Source organism: Sinohyriopsis cumingii, chromosome 10, assembly GCF_028554795.1.
Source record: "Sinohyriopsis cumingii isolate HCF-2022 chromosome 10, ASM2855479v2, whole genome shotgun sequence".
Classification (NCBI taxonomy): domain Eukaryota; kingdom Metazoa; phylum Mollusca; class Bivalvia; order Unionida; family Unionidae; genus Sinohyriopsis; species Sinohyriopsis cumingii.
The window spans coordinates 18,241,973-18,263,713 of NC_142970.1; the positions used below are offsets into that span (position 1 = coordinate 18,241,973).

Below are 21,741 nucleotides of genomic sequence, written 5' to 3' on the forward strand. Positions count from 1 at the left end.
TATTTAATAAGCAGTGTTATATGCATATATGGGTAAACGACAAGGAAATAAGTGGGATATAAAATGTGGGAAATAGTTATCACATGTATGGTAGCTTGAGACCACATTTGAACTGTCAACATAAATTCACACCCATTTTCGGTTTTGTTAGTTATACCGAAAACAGGCATTGTTGTTTTGTCAAGCAATTGCTAGTGATTTCACTCACTGTAGAACAGGCGGTTTCTCTGAAGTATGTCGAAGAGGCTTGAGTATAACCTTTAGCTATTGTGCAGTTTGGGCAGATCTGACCATAATATAAAATGGGAGCACGTAGGCGAGGAGATAAAGAACTCCACAGGGAGAAATGGTATGTCCTTTGAGAATTTCACATGTACATGACCCGACAAATATTTGACTATTTAGTTAAATAGGAAATTATTCACAATGCTGTAAGTTAATTAATTTTTTTGACTCCTGTATTTTGACAAAATTATTTTCAATTATGCAAAACATGTTCGTTTTGTTATTTCTTGTTGCATAGTAAGTTTCTGGAGTCGTAGCACTATATTGATGGCAAAAGTAATTAGCATATATTACTTAACCCACCTGGATTTATGTTTGGTAACACACTCCTTCTTCAAAATATCACAACCAGTAGTAAGATAATTGATGACTTGTGCCTTGATGCATATATCACAGAACATCAGCTCTTACTTTGTATCATATCTCAGCCACGGACGCCCAAGTTTCCAGCTGTTGTCGGGAACTTTTGACCTGTTCATCATGATGTGGTGTTGCACTTGAAGCATTACCACCATCATTACATGTAGATGATGTTGGACCAGCAGTTATAACATCAGGTTCAATGACTGTGTTGTCTGATGAATTTGCATTAAATCCAAATGGTTTTAATTTTGTTAATTTAATCTTAAAGACGATAAACACGCAACGGTAAACTTTCGTTTACCCATGATAAAGTTGCACTGTTGACAGCGTATATAGCAAAACTGTTTTATTGGTGCATTTAAAAAAACAAACAGAAGGATTAGCAGTCATTCAGTTAATTGTAACTGTTTCTGTTCGCGTCTTCAGACGTTGGTCGATTGTAGGTATCACAGCTTGCAGTACGCAGGCTGGATGCCAACATTAGCGGATGTTACAATATACCATAATGATGGGTTTGTCGATACGAACAAGGGATTTGTTTATGTAGCTTCCTTTCATGCTCCCATTGAATTTATCCACTCCAAATCCATGATTGTATGTACTAATTAATCAGCCAAATAGGCTGTCGCAACAAAAGCCACCAGAAGGTATATTTTGTCACCAATAATGAAACAAATTCGCAATTTGCAACATTTGCGAAGCCCACGACAATCCCTGACATATGATTTTTAAAAATCTGGTTAATGGCAATATCACTCGAAAGCGTTAGTATTTACTGAGTACAAGAAATAACGTATTGGTGAATTAAGGGGCAAATAGTACATTTTTGACTCAATAGTACATTTACAGAACTTCATATTTTTCTTAGCTTTATATTACATATTACTCAATTAACTCCCTAAGCAGTATAATTTTCTAGTCGATTCTTACTGAATTGTTTGAATCTTATATCATTAAAGACAACTGTTATTTTGAGACAACCTGTCTTGAAAGACCTTATTCTCAATGCACACATTGATTGACTATATAATGTTATAACCTGCGATGAGAGGCCTCCTGTCTTAATAGACCAAACTTTTTTGACAGAAGGGGTGGTCTTTTAAGACAGGTTTTAATGCAATATTGTTTGAATGTGTTAACTTTTACTGCAATGAAATTGATCTGCTTTGATAAAAATCAGTGATTCAAATGGTCCTGATCCAAGGTCATACTGTCAAGAAAACATTCATGGGGCTTTTATTAATTTTTGGTCAAATTCAATCCCACAGTGTGAAAGAGGTTTGTAGTTGAAAGCTTTTACACCATTAAGTACTGGTTTATACAAGCTGACCTGTCTGACAGTTGATTACTATATTTGTTTGTAAATATCTGAAAGGGCTTTAGACCAGGATGCCTTGTGTCAAACTTTGTCAGGCTTAGTTCCTGAGCTTTTAAAAATTTAAAATTATCAATTGTTGAGTTACAATGAACAATGTATACTCGATACAGAACCATGACATAAGCTTACCTTGCTTTACCGAATGGCGAGTTAAAAAGTGTTGAATATGAAAATGTTAAAAATAACAGGAAAAAGGTACAAAAGGTACTTAATATGGTTTTACTGGTCAGTAATACATCAAAGAGTTCTGCTCCAGAAAAAAAAAGTTTCTGGACAGACTGATTCGATAGAGACAACCATAGCAACCCCATCCCTCACATTACATAAAGTATTCACTCTCATCTGAAACTGCTTTGCGCTGAAATATCCAATCAACTGTATTTTCCCACACCTAAAACACTTCCTTATTTACCGTGCACTCAGGTAACTAATGAAATTGCCCAGAGCATGGAGACAGGCGTGTACCCATTTTTCTAATAGAAAATGCAAACAATATGTATCATGTTGCTTAAAATTCTCAACTGAAAAATCAGCGTATAATTTGTTTTGAAGTTGTGATAGGGCAGTCAATGTATATTAATATGTAATTAACACCATACATTTCTCAAACTTTAAAAATAGATCATATTATCATAGTGTCACAACCATCATTTTGCAATAAATTACATATGTAACACAGAGATCAATGAAACGCTATCATTGATTTTCATCTCAAGGTTTCATTAAAAGATACAAAATTGGCCATATTTATTTCAGATGCATTATATATTTTGACTACAATTACTTTCATGATCCCACTCTGAGACTGCTAACTGCTACCCTCATAGACCTGTTAGACATATTGGATGCGAGATGTGCACCATTACCATTTAGAATCAACAAGATATCATGCGAAATCGTTTCCTTGGTAATTTATCCAGTGGGAGTAACAATAACCAGATTTACAAGATGACCACCATGTTGCCCATATTGGCTGTCACAGGATTAATTTCACTTAGAACCAGGTAGACACTAAGCTTTCTGTTGTAAACTCTATGTCTGTTCAGGAGGAGTACAGACATGACTTTCAAGATGGCTGACATGGTGACCATATTGTCTTTCCAATCAGCACTATTTTCATTTTGGACATTAAAGATTTTGGGATTAATGTGTGCATGTATAAACTTGTATGGGAATCTTCCATGTGGTTTGCAATGAGAGGAGATGACACACGTGATAACCGATGGATAAACGACAATGGACAACAGTATATTAAAATCTGATCAAGTGGCCTACAAACCTAATCAGGTCACTCACATATTAATATGCTTACCAAATTTCTTTTGTTTGACTTATATGGCTTTTACGTAATTGTGTTTGTGTAACAAGATCCAAAAACCATGTAATATTTTAAAATACTAAAAATTTAATCAAGTCATTTACGTATGACCATGATTCAGTATTCAATGGTTCTAATGATGTTTCCGATGTGGGACTAAGATCGATTCAGAGAATATGTATGAAAGTATAGATGGACACTGGCAAAAATAGCAACCGGGAAGGGATTTCTAATATCACAGACAAGTCATACAATCTAATTATATACAAGGAGTTCTTTTGGCCCACTGTGATTTAATTACAATATTTGTGATGTTACATTACAAAAGCACCTTAAACTATTTTCTTTTCTAATTATCTTGCAAATGGTTACATTCTTGAATCATATGTGTCGATTATACTAGTTGTACCATCATATTTAAATATTGTTTAAAGTAACTGTACTGGTAACTTATTAAACTCATTTTCCAAAGGTGTAGCCACCATGCAACGAGTATATTATCAAGTTCTTAAATACAAACCTGTTACAAACTTGACCAAACTAATCTCACCTGAAATACATGATAGTGCCTGTTTCATGTAGAAATCTAAGAAACAGATCCAGTTCTTCACTATTTTCTATTTTGACAGATCCATTCTCGTTTATATTTTCCAAGACAGTTCGAGAAATTATCTGCAATTACAAGTTGGCATATCCATCATTTTCATTCGGTTTTTAATTTTAAAGAATGAAATTTATCCACATCAATCGGCCGTTATTTCGTACCATGTTATATAATATGTTTACCATATAGCAACATACAGGTATCTTAATTTGATCTCAATAATCTTAAGTGTAATTATGGAATGACTCAATCCCCTCTGTTATGTGTAACGCATCATGCATCAGCAATATCATGTGTTATGCTACATGGCAAAATAATGAAAAGATGAAATTTTTTAATGCTAGTCCATGTTACAAATACAAGTGGCCCAGGTGGGCCTAATAGTGCTCACCTAGTGTACACAGCTTAAAAGTTGATGGTTTCATTGCTATCATAATAATGAATCAAATGTCAAGAACTTTTCAATTTTCAGAATGGAATGAATTGTGCATATACCAATTTATCTAAGGGAATGAGCTGCACACAAATAACTAAGCAGCATAAATCACGGTTCTGAATTGAATAATTACGTGAACAGGTTGCAGTAATTATCGGATCTGTGAATAGAGGTTTTTGTGAACACATAAAAATGTGAAACATCAATAAAGGACTCTCAAACACTGCAGCAGAAACACAATAGAAAGCGTATTTAAGGAATCAGAGAGATTCAAGCAGTCTACGTTCATGGATTTCACGCATATCGCCCAGTGCAACATGAGATAATGTGACTGTGCCTCAAGTATGCAATGCATATACATATAATAATGCATCAATTCATACATGTTTTCCCCTTGAAGGGACTAAAATACTTCAAAGGACATGTAAATGCTTCCTGTGCTGGCATTCAAAGCTACAATAATGTGACTACTTGTACTTGTGTTGCAACTAATATATGTAACTTGTGACCATAGTCTGAATATGTCTCCTTGTTTGTTTGTAGCCCACAACCGATTTCAATAACACAAATCTTTATTTGATATAAAGTGCACGTATCTTAGTAAATTATATCAGTGATTTATAATTTCTAACCTGACTGTGATGTGAGTAGCCCTAATAGTGGCATCATTTGTGCCTTTCATGCATAATGGACTTTCCATGCTAACATGGCGCCATATTGTGTACACTATGGGCTAATATATTTTCTTCAGACAACATAAAGACGAATTTTATCCTATTCGGTAACTGCCACATAATTTTGTAAATTAACATAACGTTGAACATTTAGAGTTATATCCCTTTGCACACATGAACATAGAAATTACACTACTTTTTAAATCCATGTGAAAGGCAAATTTGCAGTTGTCATTCTTTTCCTTTGCTTGACTTAATATTGTAATATCAGAGAAGACTACGTAGCATTTCCTTCCACGTACAACTTCGTTCAAAATGGACTTGTCCAGGACCTGGAAGCAGGTTATTAATTTTACATTGGAAACTTCCGTTTGGAGTGAAACGTGCTGACGATAACGACGTCAGGGTCCCCCTATGCATAATCAGGTAAGAAATAATAAATCTTAAAATACCTGAAGTTTTATGCATCTTTAATCAAATCTGTGCTTTTCATTTTTTTAATCGGTGACGGGGTACAAATAAACGGGGAGGCATATTCAGACTATAATTGTACTTCTTGTGTCTCATTAAATAGCTACAATTATGTGACTGTTTGAATAGCTGTGAATATATTTAAGAGATAACATATTTGTGTTAAACTGCATAGCTGAGATCAGCTGATATTTAGGATTATGTGAAACCTTTTTGAATTAAACAACTCCTAATAACACATTTAATATTTATGATTATTAACAGGGGGTATTGTGATACACATTAAATAGTGACTAAACTATATAGATGATGAGAGGGTTTAGCATTGAAAAAATAAGGATTGACATATCTCTAAAACCAAATCGTGTGTGTTCTTCATAGAGACTCCAAAAATCGACTTGACACTGGTGTCATATAAGTGTAAAAGAAATGGCTGTCCTAAATGACAAAAGTATGAAATATTTATCATACGTGATTTTCTTATTGATATGTTGAAAGATCCTCTTCATTCATGCATTGATTCACTGCCCAATCTAAATTATAGTTGTCTAGATACAATTTACCCGAATAATAACCATTCAAGCATGCCAGCACTGTGTTTTTTTGCCAGCCATGTTTGTGTCCAAAGAGAAACTGAGAAGCTCTGTGTATAGTTAAGCAAACTGTCAAACTTGAGCAACCATTGTGCATTGCACTGTTCAACACCCAGTCATTAGAACAGTAAACATGCACATTCATAGTTGACTTTATCAACATAGTATAGAAATACCAATATCAGGAAACCTGATTATTCTCAGACATTTTATGTCTCACTTTGACTCTCCTGGAAACCTATACACAATTAAACTTCCTAGATTATATACACACTTGCAACCTGTTGATCATTTAGCCAACCCACCCATAAACGTGCATCACGTTTTAGACTAGAATGTTCTTAAAGCAAATCATATATTCTACTGCCATTATTGGTATCAATGAATAGGGTAGATAATGATATATTACTTCACCATCTCCAGCCTGTATTTGGTATTCACTCTACAACACTACTATTGCTCAAGTCAAAATTAGTGAACAGTACTCAAATTGTGTTTAGATCTGGGAAATAGTCCAACATAGTTGATCTATGTTTCGGTGTTCCATATACACTCAAACGCTCTCAAGACATCCGATGTCATGCCAGTTGATGACACAATGATACAAATCAAGTTGCCCAATCTAGAGTTGAGACACATCAGCTCCGTTCACAACTTTCTTTCACTTTATGCTACTAAGCCACATGTATGATCCATGCGACTTTCAAGACTGGACTATTGTAATTCACTTCAGTCTGGTGTGTACCAGCATGTTACATGAACTTTTAAAGATTAAAGATGGATCTTAGATTATCCTTCGGGCATGAATCACTGAGCACACCTTCCTTCTGCTACATAATCCTTGCCAGTGAATCAAGCACAACATTAGTTTACTATGCTACATTCTGTTGACTTGATGTGTGACATATATATATATATATATATATATATATATATATATATATATATATATATATATATATATATATATATATATATATACATATATATCTGTGTGTGTGTGTGTGTGTTTGTGTGTGTGTGTGACATATATTAGCACCAAGGAAGAACACTTCCCTTTTCATGATCTATTTCAGAATATTTCAACGTAATTCTTGCTTCGACAAAGGAGGATAGGTCTCCCTTCTCCCATGATCTATTAAGAGTCAGTGCCGATATTTCAAGCAAGTCTTTCCAGATCATAATCAGTAAGACACTGATATTTCACCTGAGGCAATAAACTGCTAATGCCTTTAAAAAGTTGGACTAGCTATTACATTTTTAAGGAATGTCTGTTAGTTGCCCCCTTTGTCATAGTCCTCTTGATATGTAAGTCAATGCACTAAATGGAATACTGCTCTCTCATTGGCCAAACAAAAATTATGCACAATGGCAACTATTTTTAAATACGATTTTCTTTATTTCTTTAAATATTTCGAGACATGTTGGATGTTTCCAATAAGATCACAGGTTACAGTATCAGATCAAGATGGTACTGTTAAAAAGTTGCTAACCGAATAATGTAAGTAGGACTATAGAAAATGCGGAAAAAGGTTTAATTGGCAGCCATAAAGAAAGTTTCATGGAATGACTATGCTCAAGTTCTATTGCGTCCAGGATGGTTGATTTCCCGGCGAGTATTTAAGATTAAGAGCATTAATGATGATTTGCTATTGAAAGAAGAACAGGGAATGCTGATAGTTTTTTAATTCATAAAATATCCTCATTCGGATGAGTACTGTTGATCAGATTTCAAGATGGACAATACCGTGCAATAATGGATGTCCAAGCAACGCTATGTTTGCTTACTTAGACTTCGGATGTAATGAATGTGTGTCTAGTAGCATGGCAGTCATCCAAATAGTTTAGGAGTAGCAAGAGCAACTTACGCTACTGGATAGTCAGCAGATAATAGACGATAGCAGGCAATAGACAATATACAACAGACAATAGACAATGGACAACAGACCATTACATAAGCAATAAGCTATGCTCAACTAAGATCAGGAGAACTACACATGAGGGAAATGCTATATCCTTTTGGAACTTCATACAAAAATGCATATAACATAGGTCAGTATGTTTTAAACTTTGAACCACATCGATGTTTATTGATTATGACAGCTATCAGCAAAAGATCCTGACCTATATCATTATCAGAATGAAAACATGAAATCAAATGCTTTACATGTTAATCCCTGTTGCATATTATTTATTAGATTTTGTGTACATGATATAAACAAACACCATCCTTTATTTCACTAAAAAATACTTCATATTTTCATTATTGTCTCTGTTCACGACCATCAGAGACATTTGCATGTCATAATTAAGGCTTCATTTGCTATACTAGAAATTCTAAGTACAGTACTTACATGCTTGACATATCCAGTTACTTGGTTACTAGTAAGATATTTCTGATGTTACAGTCAAAGTTGGAACACGTGTTTTGAATTTTGTCATAATTTACTTGTTTTCAGGTGATAGTTCCAACAATGAAATCTGTTAAATTTTACATCCTGACACCACTAACCATTCAGAGATCATATGATGATTATATGTCGTACAGTTTACCCCTGCCTAAATTGAACTCTGCCCACGTTGTATGATTAGATAGACAACAAGCATATAAAACCTAATGCCACTAATAAAATTTGTTTGACATAATAATCTTCCATTGTACACAAAACTGTATGAACATCTTTTATGTAGCAAATCATGCATTATAATTTTCCCTTTCTTGTACCTTGAGGCCAGAGTCTTTGAGCTTCATAAGCGCTTCTTCCAAGGGGAGCCAGCTTGCAGGCACTTCCTCTCCCCAATATGATTGCTTTGAAGCCACTTGGAAAATCCGCTTTTTTAGGGTCTCTAACTGAGGGTCAACATGGGTGTTGTCAATAACAATAAAGTCCACCAGGTGTTGTAATGTTGGTTTATCCTTCAGAATGCAGCGTATCTGCTCAAAATAGTTGCTAATGACTTCTTTACGCTTGTTCTAAAACGGAAAGGCTCAATAATGTATAACATACAAATATGTTCAAATTGTTCAAATTGTACCACCTAATAACCACAGTGCATCATAATTCAATGAACCTTAAAAATCACCAAATAAGTTTAGAATGTATCTGATTCAAATAGTTTTAAAAGAACTTTAAATTTCATCAAGCAAGTTGTTGTTGTTGTAGGGTTTAACACCATTTTTCTGCGCAAGATAAGCTATACATTGCGGCCAGTATAAATGGTGGAGGAAGAACCCAGGAAAACCCTCGAAAGAACCACCAACCCATGAGAAGCTACTGGCAAACTTTCTCACATACCCACATTGGCAGAATCCGAGAGTTGAACTCATGCAGACAAAGGTAAGATGGCAGTGATCCGTAATGGTGAGCACTTTAGACCACCTGACCGCTCGGGACCCCTCCGTGAAGCAAGTTAAGAACGCACCAAACACAGATAACTTTAAAATGCATCAATTGTGTTTAAAATGCATTATTTAAGTTTAAAACTACTTTAAAATGAATTAAGCACGTTTGAATTGCATCATTTATTGAGACTTGTTTGTGCTGTAAATATCTAGATGCAAACTTTCTACAGATTCATTTTAATCACGCGAAGTGCAATGAGTAACAGTAACAATTTATGAAAATAAAAACCATGAATGCTTGTGCTACAACACTCATTCCATGTCAAGAACAGAAATATTATTGCTATTCAGTTCCACTTTCCTTTACAAGTTTATTGTAATAGTGCAATTTGTTCGTGTATGTAGAAAGTACCATTTTAATGGCATTTAAATCTTCCTGCGTAAAAGTTTGTCATATGAAATATGGGTCAATAATAATCAGATCAGTGTAAATATTAAGAACACTGTTTCATTCCAAGTACCAAGGCATTTCAGGATGGACACCTGAAACATGGCCCAAGGTCTATCCACTACCCTCTCTACAACCGAAACCCGAGAGACTTTGACCCTGGTTATAACATGGAAATAGCTGAACTATTCACCTAGTTACCTCTGGCCAAGAGATCAATCATTAATTTCCATGGGACTGAGCTACCTGGTTATATAGTGGAATTATTGCAAACCCCATAAAAGCCATTGATACAACTACAAGGTATGAAAATACAAATATTAATATTCAACTTTCTTTTCTTGTCATGGCTATTTTTTGTATTATCAGAAAAGTTGACATACTAAATTGAAACTTATGTTTAATCATTATCATCATCATTACAAAAGAAACTCTTTCAAAATGAATCTAAAGAATTTTTAATTAAGGCTTTAATTATACAAGACATATTCAATTAGTAAATTATCATTATTGCTGTAAAAAGAGTTTTCGTTTATTATTTATGTTTCCATTGTTTACAAAGACAATGTCTGACTATGATAAGGTCCCGTAGACTCGATTAAGGTTATCTAAATATTTGATCCTGATACGGTTCAGCTAAATAGTGTTTGAGCTATCGTTTCCTTTCAAGACTGTTTGACAGCCAGAAAGCACTACAATGAACATTTAGATAAAGAAGCAGAACATTGATATGTATCCCTACTTTGGTGAATAAGAGCCGTTGCAATTGCTAAATTACGGTGATCTAAAACAGGTCTTCTACATCCCCAATAAATCCTTACTTCGAATTATAGCAAAAGAGGAAAATGACTGTGTGACCAATTAATCAAAATTAATGAAAGTTACCTTTTACTTAGTTGAAAACAGTTCTGAATTTACCAAAATGTGAATGTTAGTAGCACCGTTATTGTTTCATATGGTGTTTTAGGGTCAAAGCATCAAACTAAGATGTCAGAATAACCAAACAAATGATACTTTCGAATTTAATCTACCTTTTGTATTTTATCAACATGTGTACCAACTATAATCACAGGTGGAGTGACTGGGAGGCCAACATCAGGGGATGTAATTAAGATACCAGCTGCGGAAGACGGTGCACAGCAATGTATTGAATTTATCCAAATTTCAACCAGATCTGGAAAGAAACAAAGCCAAGTTTAAGTAAATTGTATACTCAGACAATGATAATGATATGCAATAATGGGTTCCCTCCTATAAGAACACCACTTCTGTATCAGAAAAGTGAACTTATAATAGAAGTGGCCTTTCTAGAGAGGAATCTCTCAACTCTGAGCAATAAATATGAAAACTGCAAGTTTTAACCAATTTTTAAAATGTTCATATTTTCATTTAAAATCACATAAATGTTATGGAATCAATTTCATTATACAACTTAAATGTATTGATGTTATTTCATTTAATACAGAACTATCATCAAGATTTGTTCAAAACCGTCTTGTCAATAAGACTGGGATAAACACCTCTGTATTGAACTATAATTGATTATGTTTTCCCACTGCATTAGAATTGTAAGTACCAGAATAAAGTAATTATATAAGGTGACAAAACCTAATATCTGTGGAACACGCATCAGTAAGGATACTCAAATTTGATGGATCTGAGGAACACACAGCAGTAAGGGTAATCCAGTTTAATGGATATGATGAACTCACAGCAGTAAGAGCAATCCAATTTAATGGATATGAGGAACATGCAGCAGTAAGGGTAATCCAATTTAATTGATCTGAGGAACACACAGCAGTAAGAGTAATCCAATGTAACAGATCTGAGGAACACAGCAGTAAGGGTAATCCCATTTAATGGATATGAGGAACACGCATAAGTAAGGGTAATCCAATTTAATGGATATGAGGAACACACAGCAGTAAGGGTAACCAAATTTAATGGATCTGAGGAACACACAGAAGTAAGGGTAATCCAATTTAATGGATCTGAGGAACACACATCACTAAGGGTAATCCAATTTAATGGATCCGAGGAACACACAGCAGTAAGGGTAATCCAATTTAATGGATCTGAGGAACACACATCACTAAGGGTAATCCAATTTAATGGATCTGAGGAACACACAGCAGTAAGGGTAACCAATTTAATGGATCAGCATATTAAATCAGATGTCAATGTATTCAAATAAAAAATCAACAAATATTCATGACATTAATGTTTGGAAGCTTGTGATAGATAAACTTTAGTTTCTGCTCAAATATTCCAGCTGTTGGCTATGTAAGAAGGATGGCCATCCTAGCAAAGTACCTTTAAACATAAACTCATTGGTGCCATATTCGAATTATGGCCATATGATGCAGGTGGCCGCTAGTCTGATGTGGCATTCAAGGGGAGGTCATAGTAATGTTATATTGAAACAATGCAGATCCCTCTACTCTGAAAGGAAGTATGGATACAAATAGGTGAGCAGCATTAATAATGGCCTGCACAAGCACCAATTAGTTATTCTGGAATGAATTGCTTGGACACATTTAAAAATCTTTTCGGGTTAAATATTACATTTATAAAAATGACTTAGAGTGCTTGAGATCACATACTGTTATTCTTTTGGCCAAAGAGCTGAACTGAAGAGTGGTTTGCCTAACATCCTATTTGATAGGATTCTTTCTTACCATTAGTCAGTTAAATTAAGTATTATTGAAGGAAAACAATAAACAACATAAATTTAATTTTTTTACTTCATTGACATTTGCTTTATTGGAAGAAATAATTAGGAAGCAGTATTTTAATATGCATGTTCCCCTACCCCCTAGATTTAATCAATCTTTATCTAGGTACTAGCAATGCATGTTTGCTTGGCTGTTCTGTTCTTAATTGCACCCTGGGAATATGATTAATAACATGATGGATGGAAATTGAATTCAAAGACAAGTACTTTTCCCAAGGGATGCCAACTTGAACTGGCCTTGGAAGTACTGAACATCCATAAATACAATGCTCATTCAACTGAACTCCCATTACTCATGAGCATGGTATGGCTAACTCTTGAAAGGTTTGCCCAATAAATCAGTTACAGTTACAATGTATATTGTATTGTGACAATAATCATGATGCTATATAATTTACCCAACATCTGTATCGTATCAACAAGCCACAAGTTATGCAGTACAATTACAAGGACTAAACGTATGTAAAATACGTACATATAAGAACATGATAAACTCTGCCTGACAAACATTTTTTTTAAATACCTTGAAATACGTTATACAGAAGAAAGTAGAATATTTACCTTCAAATAATCCATCCACATTATGTATTTGAATTTTCTATGGCTTGGAAGTGTAATACCATACAAATTAAACATGTCAATATATGCATTACTCATTTAATTTCTATTATCCAAAATATTAGTTTCCAAAGTATGGATTTATAACACTACCTTGAACCTGACAAAGTTGTGCTCCCTCTGTATCAAAGTAGCATTCATCATCTTGCACAAAATCTGTGATGTGCTGACTAAGATCTGTGACCAAGAGGTATATTGCACGACATGTGAGAAAGGTCTGGTGTGTAGTATAGAATACATACTGGCCTGCAAAGTCCCACATTCCCAATTCTGCATGTTCCACTACGCTTTTTTCTAGCTTGTCTGCCTTCTTATTGACCAACTTAAGGAATTCCATTACTGCATCTTTTCTACTAGTTACATCACTTTCACCCTCCTGAATCATAACACTGTTTGCATCCAAAGATGGAAGTCCCTGATCTGCCTTGACAGAAGATGATCCTTCTGGTTGGTGTTTGGTAACGTCTTCTTGGTCAACATCCAACTCTGAACTAACACTAAAATCACTGATATCGATTACCCCTCTATTGGATGATGTATTAGCATCACTGTCATTATAATGGACTAAACCATGTGAATCTTCAGGGGTTGTCTCTTTTTCATAAATAACCTCTGTGTATCCTTTCAGCGCACCACGGTCCTCAGTACTCTCAGTTTGATCAGTCAGTAGCTTCACAAGACGGTGAAGTCGAAGCAACTTATCTGAATCTTAGAGAACAACAGAAAGATGGCTGTATTATAGCCACATATATAGTGTTTGTTTACTCTGTGCACAACATACAATACATAGCAAAGAAAACATCTATGTTAAGTACAAATACTTGCACAAATTACTTTTTACTGCCTCAGCGCAGTATTTCTTGGAAACTACGGCTGTTACTAATTGTTGCGATACTTCTTTAGTGTAAAAACTTTCTTCAAAGTGCTTTTGAAAGAAGTAATAAACACCCTGATAACATTATATATTTTATGTCCAACATTTATTGATGAAAGTGCATTGGTGATAATAACAATAATGATAATAATAGAGTATGTATTAAGTGAGAGTGGCATAGCTTGCATATGCAAATTGATCTTAAGGCCATATCGAACTTTACCCATTTTGCACTATGTGAAGTTTCGAATTGTAAATTGCAGTGAACTCTAAAGTTGAATGCATTGAGCATTACAATTTTATCACATTTAAGCCAGAAAAGTATTTCGATGGGTCACTTCGACTTTCTTCGTTCATCTCCCCCCCCCCCCCCCAGTCAGTGTAAACTTCAAAGGAGCAGCATTTCAACTTGACTGGGGTATCTTAACACAGTCCATAGAAAGTAAACATTTGAGCTAACAACACTAACCTCTTGGTAGGAAGCTATGACCACTTATCATTTGCTGAAAGGGGAAATGTTACGCACGGTCGTTCACAGATTCTGAGCTGTCTAAAACTGATGAAAGGAATTATTTCTTTGGGAAACATTAGGGATCGCTGCCTACGATTGGGTAGAACAAATTAAGCAATAAACTTAGGGCAATCAGACATTAAAGTGACGACCTTAGTCGAAATTCTTTAGTCTGAAAATCTCCTGAAACAGGAAAGTGTCTTGACTCCTTGGAAAGCCTTAAGAGAATACTGCTTTCCTCGTTAACCAAGCAAGGGAACATGTGGCCATCTTTTAAACAGAAAGACAGGGTTTTGTGTTAGGATACACAATTTCTGAAAAGAGAACAGCAATAAGGAACAGCTTTCTAAGAGACGAGACAGTCTGGAGACAGTAGTCCGAAGAAAAGAAGGATGAGGTCAGAATAAGGGACCAGGAAGTCCATGAAGGGGCTAAGCATAGAGCTTAGGAAGGATAAACTAGATGTTGATATATGGTCCAGACAGGAAGGTGATGCAAACGGTCGTGAACATTGTGCTCTTTTTACCTCTCATTACAATGATGAAATAAATCCAAATTAGACGCACATGTAAAATTATATTGATATAATCTAACTTGAATTGGAATTGCCGTTGTTAATGTGTTATAATTACATTTGTTATTTTCTTGTCAAAGGGGGCTTGTATTGCTTCATATTTGTCCAGTATTCAAGCTCAGTTCTCTGTTGAAATTGAAGGGAGGTCATTCTCTAGATAACGCCAGCCATATCCAATTAACCACTCCTCTTACTAAGAAGGCAACGTTACACACCATTATTTTCTATTTCTCTCTCACACACATACATGTTATTTGTTTACATTATAATTCTTCACCCTCACTCCAAATCTATACAGTCATGCATATTATACAAATATACATCAATGAAGGAAGTCTGTAATAATTCTAATGTCCTGTTAAGGGTATGATACCTACTAAAATTTGCACAAGTCAACTACCTCAATGTGTCCTTGGAATAGGCACTTAATTAAGCTTAAATTTGAAATATGGAATGAAAATGCTACTAATAAAGATAATAGTATTATGATAATTTTCTAACTTTGCATATGCTAACTGACCTTAAGGCTCAATCTAACTTTACCGTTTTGCACCATTATTCTCTCTCCCTCTCTTATACATGCACACATATACATGGTGTACATAAACATAAACAAACTGTTCATGTAGATTATAATTCTTCCCCCTCACCCAAATGTATATCACATATAAACATCAATATAGGAAGTATGTGGTAGTTCAGCTGTTCTATTAAAGGTTCGATATCTACCAAAACCAAAACAGTCAACTAAGTCAATGTGTCATTGCAAAAAGTACTGAATTAACCCTATTCATGTAGAAACCAGATTTATGGATGCTGTCACCGAGATATGTATGTCGTACAGAACTCCGGTCTCTATGAGCATTCCATAAAACTATAAAAATATAAATCTCAACAGTGGTGTATATGGATGCCAGATGTCAGCCAATCATTAAGCATGTGCTTTGCATCATTATAACAGTACTGCAGTGAAAAAAAGCATTACAACAGGCCTATTTGATAAGGAAAGTCTTTTGTCAATAGTTGATGAAAACAATAGGAATGGGGTAGTCTTAATTTGAAGAAAGTTTATTTTGTCTTTGAGTGGAAATATATATACGTACAGTAATATGGCAAATTCATTGAATTTAAGAAATAATGTTATGGAGACATATACCACATATGTGATGGTATGCATGTGATCGCCGCAGGACCACTGTCTCGCTCTGCGGGGCAGGAGGTTACTTGCATATGGCATATCCTACACTATTGTGTCCACAGCAGCACCTTCACGCGGTACCCCCTGTTTTAACAGAGCCTGCTGTGTAGCGCGATCGAGTGCCTGGCGGTATAAATGGGTGGGCAGACTGGGCTCGTTAGCCCTGGCAGACAACCAGTCTAAGAAAAGGGAAACTCTGACTCCAAGCCCGCCCAGATGAAGCTCGTTAGCCTTGTCAGGCAGTTCATCTAGGAGAAGGAAACTCTGATTCAAAACCAACCAAATCCCATCCATTGGATTATGGATTCACTGCCCTGTGGATATCTTCGAAAGAAGGAAAGGCAACGGGAGTAAACCTAGACAGAAAATCTGGAGTGGAGCTCCTAAGGCGGCTGGGAGTCGACTACGACCTCCTTCAGGCAGCTTCTGCATCCAAACTGGTTCCAAATGTCATGCGCAGCATTCCTTTGGACCCCAACAGCAAGGACAAGAGGGGGATCCTGAAGTCTGGGCAGCCCAGGATCTCCATACTCCACGCCCAGGCTTGCGCCCTGGAGAGGATAATCCAGTCTCGCTACTGAGTGAGGAAGCAACACGGAAGCTGACAGTTTACGGGTTATAAGTCCCACCCGATTAGTGTCGGGAAGGGGCGCCACGGGTCAGCTTTGACGGTGGGAGGGATCATGAGTCCCACTGGCCAACTATCGCCCGCGTCAAGCCGGGCAGCCCCTGGTCAATAAGGTGTTGACCCGCCATCGTGTGCCTGCTCCAGTGGGTGTCTGGAGCTCAGTGTATTGTTCAGCATGACAAGCAGACGGTAATTCCACACCAGACAAAAGAAACAAGAAACCAATAAAGAAGACTCCAGCTCTTCGATTTACAAGCTGGAATGTGAGCACCATGTGTACAGGCATCTCAGACGACCTCAGAGAAGTGGACGACACCAGAAAGACGGTCATCAGCCATAGAAAACTCACCAGACTAAATATCAGCATAGCTGCCATCCAGGAAACCAGGCTCGCCTCTAGTGGCTCCCTCAGAGAGGAAAACTACACCTTCTTCTGGAAGGGTCAAGAACCTGAGGAGCCCCGTCAGCACGGAGTGGGCTCTGCATCAAAAACAATCTCCTATCCTCGGTTGAACTTCCCACAGGGGGCATCTCTTGTCCATCCGCCTCACCACTGCTTCAGGTCCTGTCAACATCATCAGTGTCTACGCCTCAACCCTCACGTCAAAGGATCAGTTATAAGGGCAACTGGACGAACAGATCAAAGGATGCCCCAAAAATGAATCACTATTCCTCCTCGGCGACTTTAATGCCAGAGTAGGTGCGGACCATGAGTCATGGCCTACCTGCCTCGGATATCATTGCACTGGAAAGACCAACGAAAACGGCCAGAGACTGCTGGAGCTATGTACCTACCATGGCCTGTGCGACACAAACACCTTCTTCAAGTGTAAGCCACAACACAAAGTGTCATTGAAACTCCCCAAATCTCATCATTGGCGCAAACACGACTTAGTCATCACCAGGCTCTCTGCCCTTAACAGCGTCCTCTCCAACAGAACCTACCACAGTGCAGACGGTGGCTCCGACCATGCCCTCGTGAGCAGCAGAGTGCGACTACAGCCACACACGCTACACCGCTCAAAACCAAAAGGACGTCCTCGCATAAACACTGCGCAGATGTCAGTCCCTGCCAAGGTGTAACAGCATGTGTCCGCCCTGAACAAGGCTCTCCAGGACCTGCCTGAGTACGACGCTACAGCCAAGTGGAACGCCATGAAGGGTGCCATCTACAGTACAGCTATGTCAACGTTTGGCAAGAAGGAACGACCCAGCCAGGACTGGTTCAACGCACACCTATCAAGGATGGAACCACAAATCGAGGAGAAAAGAAAAGCCTTCATAGCTTACAAAAAATGCCCTAATGAACAAACGCTTACTGTTCTCAGAAGTGTCCGAAATAACACCCAACGCATCGCTAGACAGTGTGCGAAAGAGTACTGGCAACAACTATGTAAAGGTTTCCAGCGCAGTGCCGAGTCCGGACACTTCCAAGGTATGTACTGTGGCATCAAGAAGGCTATAGGCCCTGCTGTGAAAGGGGTCGCTCCCCTTAAATCTCTGACTGGAGAGAAGATCACAGACCGTGGGCAACAGATGGCCAGATGGGTGGAGCACTACTCAGAGCTATACTCCCAAGAAACGTCAGTCACCGATGCAGCCCGCAGCAGCAAAAAGAATCTGCCCACCAAGGAAGACCTCGACAAAGTGCCAACCTTAGAGGAGCTCAGCAAAGCAATCGACTGCCTTCCAAACGACAAAGCACCAGGTAGTGTCAGCATCCCGCCCGAAGCTATCAAATGTGGAAAACCAGCATTGATTAAACCACTGCACGAGCTACTTTGCCTCTGCTGGGAGGAAGGAGTAGTCCTCCAAGACATGTGGGATGCCACAGTTGTGACCCTTTACAAAGACAAGGGCGACCGCAGTGACTGTAATAATTACAGAGGGATCTCGCTCTTGAGTATCGTTGGTAAAGTGTACCCCCGCATCATACTCAACAGGCTGCAGTTGCTGGCAGATCGTGTGTACCCGGAATCACAGTGCGGCTTCAGAGCAGGCAGGTCGACGACATACATGATCTTCTCCCTATGACAACTCCAAGAGAACAGCAGAGAGCAAGGTCAACCAATCTGCATGATGTTCATCGACCTCACCAAGGCATTTGATTTGGTCAGCAGGAAAGGCCTATTTGAACTTCTGAGTAAGATCGGTTGCCCCCGAAAACTCCTCAGCATGATATTCTCTTTCCATGCAGATATGAAGGGAACAGTCTTTTATGATGGATCCTCCTCAACCTCCTTCCCAATTAACAGTGGTGTGAAACAGGACTGCGTGCTGGCACCAACAATTTTTGGGATCTTCTTCTCCCTGCTCCTGTCCTACGCCTTCGACACGTCCACGGATGGCATATATCTACACACCAGGTCCGACGGGAGGCTGTTCAACCTGGCACGACTGCTCTCAAAGACCAAAGTGAGAGCTGTGCTCATAAGGGGATGCTTTTTGCAGATGACGCAGCTCTTGTGGCCCACACCGAGGAAGCCCTCCAGAGACTGGGAAACCGTTGTGCTGTTGCCTGCATGCAGTTTGGTCTCACCATCAGCTTGGAAGAAACATATGTCAGCGTGCAAGAAACCACCATTGCCCCTTCCATCAAAGTCACCCTGGAAGCAGTCAACAACTTTACCTACCTAGGGTCAACCATCAGCAACATGCTCTCGATTGATATGGAGCTGGAGAGAAGGCTTGGAAAAACAAACACCATCATGGTTCGATTAATGAAGAGGGTGTGGGAAAACAACGCGCTGACAGAGCACACCAAGGTCCAAGTCTACCAGGCCTGCGTTTTCGGCACCCTTGTATATGGAAGTGAGACCTGGAATACCTACATGAGGCAAGAACGCCGGCTCACCTCCTTCCATATACGGTGCCTAAAACGCATCCTGAAAATCAGCTGGCAAGACAGTGTTCCACAGAGCGAGATCCTGCAGCGTGCAAGTACCCTCAGCATGTACTCCCTGCTGATTAAACGCCGCCTTCGATGGCTGGGTTACGTCCGACGCATGGAGAATGGAAGACTGCCAAAGGACATCCTATATGGACAGCTGACTACTGGCATGATAAGAGTCGGACGCTCCTCACTCCGTTTCAAAGATGTGTGCAAGAGGGACATGAAGGCATGCAACATTTCACCCAATGGCTGGGAAGAGCTGGCCGAGGACCGAGGCACCTGGAGACTGATGGTAAACAATGCCATATCAGTCGCTGATGCGAAGAAAGGCCAGTTGGCGGCAGAGAAACGTAAGAGAAAGAAGAACACAGCAACAACCACAGCAACGCAGACTTCCCAGTATGTCTGCACTAACTGCAATAGGGACTGTCACTTACGTATAGGCCTGCACAGCCATAGCAGACGATGCCAACAGAGACAGACAACACCCCAAGGGCTCTATTCACATGGTCTTTCAAGACTGAGTCGCCAATGATGATGATGATGGCATGTGCATGACTTTACCACTTATTGATATACACGTGATGAAATGGCCATCCCATTCAGTAACAAATTCAAGTTCCACTGTATCGAGCTTAAACTAGTGAGTATATTTCAGGAGCCTGTCATATACAGAGCATTTTTCTTTTTATTTTGCTACTAAAGGTGAGAATTGCGATTAGCCTGTATGTATGTATGTATGTATGTATGTATGTCTGTATATATGTATGTATGTATGTATGTATGTATGTATGTATGTATGTATGTATGTATGTATGTATGTATGTATGTACGTATGCGTGACTATGTAAATACAGGGAGTATCAACATGACAACACAATAATGGATGCACAGAGTCAAATTGAGTTTAAAATATATAAAGGCAAAAAGTTTATGATATATCTTTAGGAAACATAATCCCTTCTAAAACAGATAAATATATAGACCTAAATATTAAGGATTGAAAATAACATCTGTTGCATAAACTTTTATACATGATTTAAAGATAATAATAAGTTGTGTCTATTACAATCATATCAATTATAAGCTTTTCATATACATCATGTTTTTCATAAACTTTTAGAATTGATCTAGAATAAACAAAACCTTGTGTCTCACAGAACATATTACTTATATAGATATTACAAAAAATCACACATATTGTATCCAATACTATATATGCATATATAATATATGCAGTACTATATATGTATATAATGTATCCAAAACTATGCACGTATATAATGTATCCAATACTATATATGTTGATAACGTATCCAATAGCATGCACGTATATAATGTATCCAGTACTATATATGTATATACTCTATCCAATAATATATGCATATATAATGCATCCAATATTATATATGCATATAATGTATCCAATACTATATATGCATATATAATGTATCCATATATAATGTATCCAAAACTATATATGTATATACTGTATTCAATACTACATATGTTGATAACGTATCCAATACTATATATGTATATACTGTATCCAATAATATATATGCATATATAATGTATCGAGTACTATATATGTATATACTGTATCCAATACTTTATATGTATATATAACGTATCAGTAATATATATGTTGATAACGTATCCAGTGTTATGCACGTATATAATGTATCCAGTATGATATATGCATATAATGTATCCAATACTATATATGTATATACTGTATCCAATACTATATATGCATATACTGTATCCAATACTATATATGTTGATAACGTATCCA

General features: G+C 37.4%; 1 protein-coding gene across 1 annotated transcript in view; it reads right to left on the bottom strand.

The window, feature by feature from the left end:
* The window catches only part of LOC149789667 (uncharacterized), a 37,547-nt gene extending 20,596 nt beyond the window's left edge, over window positions 1–16,951 (bottom strand). The window contains exons 1-5 of the mRNA XM_089973091.1: window positions 16,861–16,951; window positions 13,359–13,973; window positions 10,945–11,087; window positions 8,848–9,096; window positions 3,895–4,016 (exon numbers count right to left, since the gene is read on the bottom strand). Of these exons, the coding sequence (XP_089829217.1) occupies window positions 3,895–4,016; window positions 8,848–9,096; window positions 10,945–11,087; window positions 13,359–13,973; window positions 16,861–16,951 (1,220 nt within the window). The remainder of the gene's footprint in view (window positions 1–3,894; window positions 4,017–8,847; window positions 9,097–10,944; window positions 11,088–13,358; window positions 13,974–16,860) is intronic.
* Between the last annotated feature and the right edge of the window lie 4,790 nt (window positions 16,952–21,741).